This window comes from Mya arenaria, chromosome 10 (genome assembly GCF_026914265.1).
Source record: "Mya arenaria isolate MELC-2E11 chromosome 10, ASM2691426v1".
NCBI classification, from domain to species: domain Eukaryota; kingdom Metazoa; phylum Mollusca; class Bivalvia; order Myida; family Myidae; genus Mya; species Mya arenaria.
The window spans coordinates 70,202,924-70,214,542 of record NC_069131.1 but is presented as its reverse complement, the minus strand read 5'-3'; the positions used below and the strand labels follow the sequence as shown (position 1 = coordinate 70,214,542).

At 38.7% G+C, this 11,619-nt stretch overlaps 1 protein-coding gene across 1 annotated transcript; it reads right to left on the bottom strand.

Annotated features, from left to right (window-relative positions):
* Positions 1 to 6,141: 6,141 nt before the first annotated feature.
* Positions 6,142 to 8,914, bottom strand: LOC128204981 (uncharacterized). Its single transcript, XM_052906376.1, has 2 exons — positions 7,363 to 8,914; positions 6,142 to 7,280 (listed from the first exon to the last, which is right to left on the bottom strand). Exons 1-2 carry the CDS (start codon positions 8,912 to 8,914, stop codon positions 6,142 to 6,144), a joined length of 2,691 nt encoding a protein of 896 aa, XP_052762336.1.
* Between the last annotated feature and the right edge of the window lie 2,705 nt (positions 8,915 to 11,619).

Genomic DNA, 11,619 nt, shown 5'->3' with positions numbered 1-11,619 from the left:
AGCCTATATTGTAAACAATATCCTGCTTAAAGGGACACACCCAGTAGCCTATATTGTAAACAATATCCTGCTTAAAGGGACAAGCCCAGTAGCCTATATTGTTAACAATGTCCTGCTTAAAGGGACACACCCAGTAGCCTATATTGTCAACAAAATATTTTTTAAAGGGACAGGCTCAGCATCTGATATTGTTTACAATATTAAAATTTAGATCAGGTAAAAAACATTGAACGAATATTAACATTCATTAGATGTGTTGAACTGAAGCCAACAAAAAAAATCAGTTTCGAAGAACAGCCGCATGATCCGATAACCTCGATCAAATCCTTGTTGGCTTTTTATATAACACTTAAAAGAGAAAAAAAAACAACATGTTAATAATTTGACTGACAATTTCCATTTAAACTTCATCAGTTAAGCTGTAAGTTTGAAACAAATGTTATAAATTGAAGCTAAGTTATAATTCCTTTGCAAGTAACGGTCAATGTTAGCGGAAGGGGACCCTATTCCAGTTCATCTTTTAAAAAAATCCAATCACTCATACAGACACGGTGAAGTTTTGCAGGATTGAATACCACGTCTCAAAATCCACGGCCGTCTTCCAAGTTAAAATAATCACGAAGACACGGGGTTGCTTTGCATTAGGGACCTCCCGCACTCTATTCGTCAGACATTATGGTTTCCCTTAAATAAGAATACTTTTATATATTAGGTTAATGGTATATTAAGGTTCATTTCTAGCATTATTTCTGAGTAGTACAATGATTATTCAATGTAAAAAAACACATTGCAGGGAATGTGTATCGGTTGAGTGGCAGTTGCCAATAAATTTATTGCGATTTTATTGAAAAATTAATTCCGTAGTAAATATGCCCCGCCCATTAGTATTATTGCGCCCATTAGTATTATTGCGCCCACTGGCAGGACAGAAGTATCGAACAAATGCACGCGATTTCGAAGGGAAATGCCATTGTTTATACAGAAATAATGTGAAATTGATAAACAGCAACTATCGTCAAAGAATAAAGTACATATATAACAAGAGTGAACAGAACATAAATGCAAAAAAGAATTGGAACGAACATACCTTAAAATAAACTGGCAATCCGACGAATCATAGTCTGTACTCAAGCCAACTAATCAAAGTGCTAATTTTACTGCAAACACTCCTTTCATGGTTCTAACTTTGATCTTTCAACAAGCACTTTCATTAGGTTTTGCAGATTTATACATTTTAACCAAACACGTCAATTATAACTTATCACGTCCTTATGCCTCAAGGTGTTGAGATTTTGATGAGCCAATTTAAATTCCATATTCGCTTTCAACTTTTCCCCTAACTTTCATCCCCTTCGTTTCAGCACAAATGAGAACGAACGCTTATCATAAAATCTATTCCCGATTTGATGGTATGAACTATACAATAAGTATAGTAAACATTCACTTGCAATGTACCTTTTAACTGCATTGCATTAAGAAATATTTATTTAGACTCCGATGTTTCTTTAATACACTACGTACTCTTACTTGTTCCCTACGAGTATATACATGATTTATTTTCGGGTACACAGGACCATCCCGTTTTAAACCCAAACACCATTGGGGTCCAAAACACATCGTATTTTAGCATTCAGTGACAGCATGGTTCCAAATAATGACCACCCGATAGGAATCTATCGCAGCGGGGTGTCATTAGTCATTACTGATAGGTAACAGACAAGGCCAATAACTCACAATAACATCGCCATATCGATATTGTGGCAATTATTGTATGCATTTAAAATGTATGCTTTATGATTTTATTTTTTTATATGCCTTTATTTAATAAGTATATTTTCCTATTATGACCAATTTAAATGATGTTGATGGTTTGTATTTACTTGCATTTATGGCAAGTGAAATTGTATTATTTGCGTTTCTTTCTTCACGAGAATGTGCAATTAACACAGCAATACTTTCCACAAAACTGTTAAGACAATTGGTTTCGCGGACAAATACACAAAAGGACAATTTAATACATCGGCTCCCGCTTGATAACAGTGTTAAGAGTATAAGTATTATACACAGTGGGTAAATTAATGAACACATTGAAAGGTTATTTTTCAGTCTAGATTTATTTATATATTGGTGGATAAAATAGTTCAAACCTTAAACGTTTTACAGTCTTCGTAAACAGACACATTGATTCTATACCTGGAATATCGATAAATATATATTGGATTATCTAAAGTAAGAAAGGTAAGAATTATGACTGTTGCTTATATCCATCTAATATTAATAAACTAAAAACAATCCCATACTTCTTACACGAGCTAACCTTTTGGAGAGTCAATTGAGTTTGGTACAGATAAATAACAACAAATCAATTTTATATGTTATAAGTTGCCATCTTGCATAAATCATAGTCAATGCCGCTAAATGATTGGAAATATTACGTTGTTGGTAATATTTGTTCATTTATTTTTATATTTTTTACTATGTTACATTACAAATAAATGTTTCATATATATATTCACTCATTTGTTGCAAGGATTTTTTTAAATAATATAATACATGATGAAAAAATGTAAATGAATATTAACACTTTGGATATTATTTCCGTTACAGAAAAAGCTGTTTAAACAGGATGATGTTTCGAATATTTGCTCTTCTTTGCCTCGCTCAATCATGTTTTGCAGGTAGGTTATATTTTATTATGACACACGTTATATTATTGATATAACAAGTCAATCGATGATGCGTTACTATACCCCTATCTTAAAACAATTATTTCCTGTCACAAGTGTTATACAGTTTTAAAAAATATATAGCTTTAACTAGCCAAGGTGCAAAACTATTGTATCATTTACAGTGTCGCAATCATTTGATACGGGAAGCCGCTAGGCGTCAAAAGGCACAAAAATCGATTTTAGTTCTATAAAAATCACATCAAAGCCAATTAAAAAAAACTCCAAAATTATGATTAAGTTATTATAAAACTCAACGCCAATTTGATTTACGGCTTAAAGCATTTGCTTAAAGTACATATGCTGTATGCAGTGTTTGTCCGAGGAAAGTAACAGAATGTAGCTACCGAGTCGAATATGAACATAGTTATTAAGCAGTGGACAGTTACATCGTTGGTTATAAACAGTTTGTTTATAACCGCACTTTGTTTGACAGCGGGATTCAACGTAAAAAATACGAGCATACGTCGATGTCATAAATGCAGTGAACGGTGCGGCGTTATTCTACACATTTATATCAATTAATTGAGCCTAGTTGGTTTTAATTTTATCACAAATTTGATTCACGCTTCCTTTAATTTGATGTTTTCTGCACACTGACACAGCATGGGCTATATTTTCACTATCCGTCTCATACCCATATATTCTTCAAATGAATAGAACACTTTGGCATTTCTAATATATAATTTCCAATTCGGTAGCGGAGAAACTGAATGAAAATCTGTTTTAAAATGATATAAAACAAACAAATCAAACATGACATTCTACCCATATTTTTCAGTAATATACCATGTCGCTTTACATCTTTGACGATTACAAACATATATAAAACGTCAACATCAACTAAATAAATTACATGCTATTTAAAAAAAACAACAATTGCGAGCTTTCAATCTTTTTTCCTTTAAGTGATTGTGACAATACAGAAAGAGGTGGACAGTAGCTTGCTGTGAAGGAGGAACGGGTGGATGTGGATTAGGTTCGAACCTCAACGATATTTGCCATGCAGGCTGTGTTGGCACAATATATGGCGCAAGATGCAAATATCTGTGTCCTTTAAACTGTGCTACGTGCAACCAATGGAATGGCACCTTATGTTTTTCTTGCAAGGACTCATTTTACGATATAAAAAGTGCTTGTAGCATGAGTTGTCCTCCTGGGTGTGATGGTCCTTGTAGAAATGACGGAAACTGTAAGACATGTAAATCGAGCTTTGAAGGAGCAAAATGCTATGTATACATGCCACGGAAATACGGTGATGATTGTTCTATGACATCCATAAATATTGCACTCGCAGCATCAATGGGAGTTTTGGGCATTGTACGTATTTGTACTCTCCCCGGAAGCTACCTGTGGAACAGACGTATGTCAAGATCAAATGGTATCTACAATTATACTGGTTTACAGAAACTGTTTATTTTATAAAATGTCAATGTATTGTTTAAATATTTTAGTTAATATCAATTTAATTTTCACAAAGAATATCATGACACACCTTGTTGTTTTATAAGAAACAAAGTGTTTAAATTCTGCCTCAAATACTAACAAGCATGTGATAATGGACTATATACTTCTACTGAAATCTATAAGATGCGCTGTTATTATCATTTCAGAACGAACTAAGGAAATACAGTTAGATCAGCGTGAAACCGGAAGGAGATATGAAGAGATACAAAGACAGACCACCGATCCAACATACAGGAATGTTGACTACAATTATACTGTCCTTGCAATGTAGAAGTAAAACAGCATATGGTTTCTAAGTTCACATTTAACAACACGTGTTTAGGACGTCTTGTTTAGTGCCCGTATATTTTAAACACTTGGTCAATGTTGGAACAAGTGTGAGGTTTACCACTATTACGCTTTTTGTGGTTACCCCTGCATATAACCATGTCAATATTGTTAAAGTTTCATTTTTTATGATGTCTTGATGCTGTCTTGAAGTTCAGTTTATCTTGTATGAACTTTTTGGTCTTGGGCCTTTTGCCGTTCAACAGGATATTTGATTCATTAAATGCTACTGGGCTTATTCAGGGAAAATACAATTATGAGGACAATTTTAGCGTTATGTATGTATAAAAGATCAAATATTAAAGCCTAACACAACATGGACATGGAAATTCAATGGCGGCTGTTCTAAAAACAACAAAAATACTTGTAAAAGAGGTGTTAGGCGAAGCATTAACATAAAAAAGATACGAAATTTCTTTTCCTTAGCACATTTAAGCCCCCTTTCACCGTCCGGTTCATGCACGATATGTGAATAAACAAAGTATTATTCTTAGTTCATATTACATACTAACCGAAAACACAAGCAGTAAGCATTTTAAGAGAAAGAAACGTTAATTGTATATATATATTCTGCCAGCTCTATTTTATAGCGGTACCGGGGGCACGTATTACTCAAGAGTGCAGATAGTGTAACCCTTTATTGATGAATCAAACGGTAAAAGACTGAAAAATATACAAACAGACATTGTTAAAGAAAATGACAGAAATGACACACATTCAATGAATTACATATACAAACACGTTTACAGCAATGCCTAAAGCTTTTAGATTGAGAAATTAACAATGATATTTGAATGCTAATTGGTGTTTGGACTAATTGTACAGTACACTTTACAAGAGGTGAAATTAAATTGGTACGAAGTAACATAGGTACGAAAGTTTATACAAAATTTTAGAGCGGAACTCCTCATACAGCCTTAACCATTAATCACAGAAGTGAAAAATCATGCAAGTAAGACATACAATCAATAAAATATAGAAACTTACACTGTGAGGGGGCATGAATTGACTAAAATTGAGATTGCGGGAAAATTTCTCCCATTAAAGTAAGTACAAGTTGAGTGAATAAATTCATACCATTTTCAAAGGTTACACAGCACTATTACTTTTCTTCTATAAACTGTGAAGATCGAGAGGGGTTCAGAACACTCCCCGTCTGGTATTTAACTAATATCACCCATTAATAATATATGAGGGTACAACTTAAATCAAACAAACACAACTCTTTTGTAACACACACACATCGACTAGAGACTTTAAGTGTAATACTGTATAATGAGCATAAACATACAGTTACATAGAGTTTGACATAAAACTGACAAGTTACTAAATGCTAAAAAATGATAATCAACCTCATATACAAGTACATAAAACCTGACCTAAGGTGTACTTAGTCTTATGTGTACAAGGTGATTCCTAACAATCTGGATTTAGTATAAAGTATGTAAACCACTGTACGCATTTGCAATTAAAAACACACTGAAATCTTATTTACATTGATTCAGTATAGGAAAATACTTTTAGGATGTCAAATATGAACCTTAATCAAAATACAACACATAAAATCCATATCTATTTGAAAAGTCACATAAATGGCAGTGTTCATACAAGTTGAACTTAATCACTCGGCATTAACAAGTAATACCATCTCAACAATTGGTCGAACATAGCTCACTAGTTTGTCATCTTTGTAGACCAATACTTCTACTTTACGAACTTTCTCATCTGAACTAGGGAACACTTTGTTAACACGAGCGATAGGCCAGAAAATACGACTGACCGATTTGTCTCTCAGCAAAACAATGTCACCAACACGAATATTATCTTCATCGTGGTTCCACTTCCTCCTCGGCTGTAACGTCTGTAAATACTCCTTCCGCCAACGACACCAGAATGTATCTGCAAGATGTTTGACTCGTTTCCACTGACTACGTAGCATGTCCTTGACATCCATCTGACCCAGGGGTTGTTCATCTGTGCCGGTCTTTGAGGTAAGTATCGTAGACGGAGATAACACTTCGGATACGTCAGAGTCATTAGAGACAGGTACCAATGGGCGTGAATTAACAATGGCACAAGCTTCCGCCATTAGTGTCACAATGACGTCATGAGTCAGATTCTTGACGTCACTTAGCATCGAATCCAATATGCGACGAACAACACCAATCATGCGCTCCCAGGCACCGCCCATGTGGGAGCGGTGGGGTGTGTTAAATTTCCATACAACACCATTATCATACAAGAACCTTTTCACATCTCCTTGTTCTACTTGTATTGCCTTCATATTGAGTTCGTCGACAGCCCCAACGAAATTTGTACCTCTATCGGAGTAGAACTCCTTGACCTTGCCACGAATGGAAACGAAGCGACGCAAAGCGTTGATGAATGCAGATGACGAAAGCTCTTCGACCACTTCGATGTGAATCGCACGAACAGTCATACAAGTGAAAAGCACTGCCCATCGCTTACTGCTTGCCTGTCCTCCTCTAGTGCGTCTGGTAGAAACCTGCCATGGGCCAAATGTATCTACACCTACGTAAGTAAATGGTGGTGCTTCACTGAGTCTGCAGGAAGGTAGTTCAGCCATCTTCTGTGTTTGCAGATTGCCCCGAAGCTTGCGGCACTTGACGCACTTGAATATGAACGATGAAACTCGCCCACTACCCCCAGTGATCCAGAATCCGGCCTTCCTGACAGCACCTGCAGTGAAATGTCTTCCCTGGTGTTGCACGCTCTCGTGATAATGGCGTATTAGTAAGACTGAAATGTGATGATCACCTGGTATGATTATTGGGTTTTTCTCACAAGTAGAGAGACTACTCCGACTCAAGCGACCTCCTACTCTCTTCGTCTAGATACGGGTCTAGTTGCAGTATGTGACTTTGCTTGGAAACTGGCTTTCCTAACTTGAGGCAGTCTAGTTCCTTCAAATAGCTCTCGGCTTGGACTACTTTGATGATGAACTTTTCGGCCTTTTGGTACGATGGTACCTCTTTCCGTTGAGATTTTGCTTGGTCCTTTTCCACAAAGTGTTGAAGGTATGCGATAGCTTGCACTAGGCGCCTCCACTCAGAGAAACACGAAAAGCGTTCAGAACCAAGACGGCTTTTAATTGCTGACTTAGAGACATTGACATCGACTCTCAACTCTTTGTCGTGTTCTGGTTCGACAAGATGATACGTTTCGCTGTCAACACTGTTCTCACTGGTCAAATGTGTGGGTCCTTGGAGCCACGCACTATTCATAAGGTCTGATGCTGCAAGACCACGGGTAGCGCAGTCAGATGGGTTCAGTTTGGTACAAACGTATCGCCACTGTGCTGGTTTGGTTGAACGCCGTATTTGCTCTACACGATTGCTGACATAAGTATGAAATCTGCGCGTGTTGTTGTTGATGTACCCTAGGACAACCCTACTGTCTGTGTGAAATGTAAATGTCTCAATAGAAATTCCCAAGTGTTCTGCTACAGTTTGTGCTATTTCTACGGCCATGACTGCAGCGCATAGTTCCAACCTGGGGATGGTGTGTCCGGCAATGGGTGCAACCTTAGACTTGCCCAATAGGAACCCAATTTGTGGGGTGTCGGATTCAAAAGTGAGTAAATAAGCCACCGCAGCAATTGCTTGTTCTGAAGCATCTGAGAAGATGTGGACACTACTCGGATGTTGCGTAAAGCCTTTCTCAGAGTATGTACGACATATACGAACTGCCTTCAGATCAGGTAGAGTGTTCACCCAAGATTTCCATGTCGTCGACATTGTATCAGGTAATGGTTCATCCCGACCTTGTGTACTGGAGGTCAGGTCTCTCATGATTAATCTCCCTTGGATAGTCACCGGTGCTAGAAATCCAACAGGATCAAAGATACTATTGATCAAAGACAATACACCCCTTCTGGTGAAACGTGTTTCTTCTGGCGAGACTGTAAATATTAATGTATCATCGTTCAGGTCCCACTGCAAACCAAGACTTCTTTGCACAGGCAAAGTTTCGTTCTTTATGTCGATTCCTAGGAGACCCTTTGCTAAATCATCTGACGGAAAAGCGAGCATAACCTCATCACAATTTGAAGCTATTTTGTGCAGATATAGCCCATGTGCCTGTAGGTCGTTTTGTGTACGTTTAAGCAAACTCACAGCGTCGGCTGGGTTTTGTAACGAGGTCAGGGCATCATCCACATAGAAGTTGTTGGTAACGAATGGCACAACGTCGCTGTCACTGTACTCCACCGATTTTCTCAGCCCATACGTGGCGATAGCCGGGGACGGGCTGTTCCCGAACACTTGTACGCACATCCTGTATTCAGTTAGAGCCTTCTTAGGATCGTTGTCTTCGTACCAGAGAAATCGTAGATAATCCCTGTGGTCCTCTCTGACGTTGAAACAGTAAAACATTTGTTGAATATCGGCGGTAATCGCAACTGGTTCTTTGCGAAACCGTAGAAGCACACCAAGAAGACTGTTAGTGAAATCTGGACCAGTGAGCAGCACATCGTTGAGCGAAATTCCGCAATGTTTTGCCGATGAGTCGAAAACGCACCTTATTTGGTCTGGCTTCTGTGGATGCGTTACGCCAAAAACAGGTAAGTACCAACACTCTTGGTCAGGCAGTAAAGTTGGAGCCAGTTCAGCGTGGCCGTTTTCAAAGACCTTTTCCATGAAATTGGTGAACATTTTTCTTTTGTTCTCGTCTTTTCTCAAGTTGTAGTCCAACGTCTTCGCCCGCCGTTCTGCAGCAATGCGGTTGTTTGGAAGCCTTGGTCTGTCTTTTCTTGAATTCTGTTCCCATTATGGCCATAAACTCCCTATCATCATTCGAAAAGCCTGGCTTGTTGTCATCCCGAGTTCTCTTAAAAATGGCATCTTCGCGTACTGCCTGCGAACACTTGCCTGGACATTGGTAAACGTGTAAACCATTATGGCATGGCGTAAGAACATATTCTCTGCCATCACTAAACAGATATGTTTTCTTCACATTCACATAATCACTTCTATGGATGTTGCCTAAACATGCTTCGCCAACAATAACCCATCCGAGAGGTAACTTCTGCGCATATGGGGCACCGCGTGGGCCAATCTTCTGGTCAAGTACATGGTGGGCTTCTAACAGATCCCTACCAATCAATATACTAATTTTCGCGTTGTTGTCCAGAGGCGAAATTGTAACGTCTCGGAGATAATAATGTGACATAGCCACTTCGGGGGTTGGGATTTCGCTCCTCACGTTTGGTATGTTTTGACATTCTAATAAACTGGGAAACTCGAACATCGTGTTATTGTCAAGGCTTGCTACCACACATCCCACTGCTATTCGTGCATTAACGACTGTTTGGCCGGAACAAGATCCAAGGGTATATTCAGTCATCGTTGCATTTAGGTCTAGCAAATCGAACAGCTCTGGTCCTGCTAGAGACCTGTTGCTCTGGTCATCGATCATGGCATAAACTTTAATTTGATTTTGAGGCCGATTCTTTTTATAAACGTTAACGAGAACCAATTTCGCGCATGACTTCCCCTTGAATTCTGCATTCCCGCAGACACTAGTGCACTTGCTTGCAACTACATGTTTCTTAGTTTCCTCCCCGCCACGACTTTCTCTAGGCTTGTAAGTGAAGTGCATCACCGTACAGTGCCTATCGCTTCCACATTCTTCACATTTCACGTTTGTGTTACAGTTTTTGTACATATGGGAAGGAGACAGGCATCTGAAACATAACTTGTTCTCTTTTAATAACTGTTTCTTATTCTCTTGGTTCATTGCTTTGAAAGCATTACATACTCTCAAACTATGTCTAGTCTTGTGTATTGGACACTTTTCTTGAGGGCGTTCTTCAATCGGTCCATGCGTTGACTGCACACGATCGTTGACCTCTGTTTTTCTCGAAAATACTTTCTGTTGCAACGTTTTATGCGTTGCTTCAATATGATCGAACATTAAACCAGGGTCATTCTTGATACGGGCTATTTCATTGAGGAACTTCACAAGCTCTTTGAATGGAGGGAACACGGCTTCGTGTTGGGCTTTATACTTCGCGGCGCGAGTAACCCACTTCTCGCTCAAACTATGTGGCAACTTCATAACGATCTTATTCACTCCCGACGATGAATCGTATACTGCCAGTAAAGCCGAGTATCTAGGATTCTCTTTCAGGGACTCAATTTCTGCTGCTATATCGGCAAGTTCATACAGTTTCTTGTTATCTTTGTTCGTCAGATTTGGGAATTGTGATAATTTCTTAGACACAGCGCTTTCAATCTGCTCCGGAGTGCCATAACGCTCTTCTAACCTTTCCCATATTCTCTTTACCCCTTGAGGGAGGTCGTGAATGTTAGCCGCGCGAATGGTGACTGCGTACTGTCTGGATTCCGTTCCGAGCCATTTTAACAACAGATCTAACTCTTCCACCGGTGTTACATCCAGTTCTGTAAGAACTGTCTGAAAGCTCTGTTTCCATATTGGAAATGTTTCTGGTCGATCGTCATATTTGTATAAGCGGCTTAACAAAAGGTCCTTTTTCAACAAGAATTTGCTCAATTGACCATGGTCGCATTTATCTGTATGGACAGATGGTTGAGTGTTAAATGGTGGTAAAGGTTGATAAAACGACGAAGTGAGCTGACCAGGCTGAAACAATGGCGGTTCAAACTGTGGTTCCGTACGTCGCGGAAGCTCAATATCTGGCTGTATCCGTGAACTTTGTTCGACAAACTGTAAAACACGATCAGTTTTATCAGTCGCCTTAAACGGGAGCTGTTGTAATGTTACTGAGTGCGTTCCTGAAGCTTCTCTCTCTAACACTTCCGCTTCAGCGACGGCGGCCGCTGCCTCTTTTTCTTCTTTTAGCACAAAAAGTTCTGCTTTAATAAGAGCTTCTTGTTTCATGAGCTCAGCTTGGCGTTGAGCATAGACGACCTTTGCCTTTGCGGCCTCAGCCTTTGCCAGTTTACCTGAAACGACACTTGATCTGCTCGACGAACCACTTTTGATAAATGAAGTTTCACTCATAGTGTCCAACTTAGTGTTTATCTGGCACAAGAAACGATCAACTTCATTATACACTTCATAGACAGTTTTTTCCAAGTTTGATAACTCGAGATTG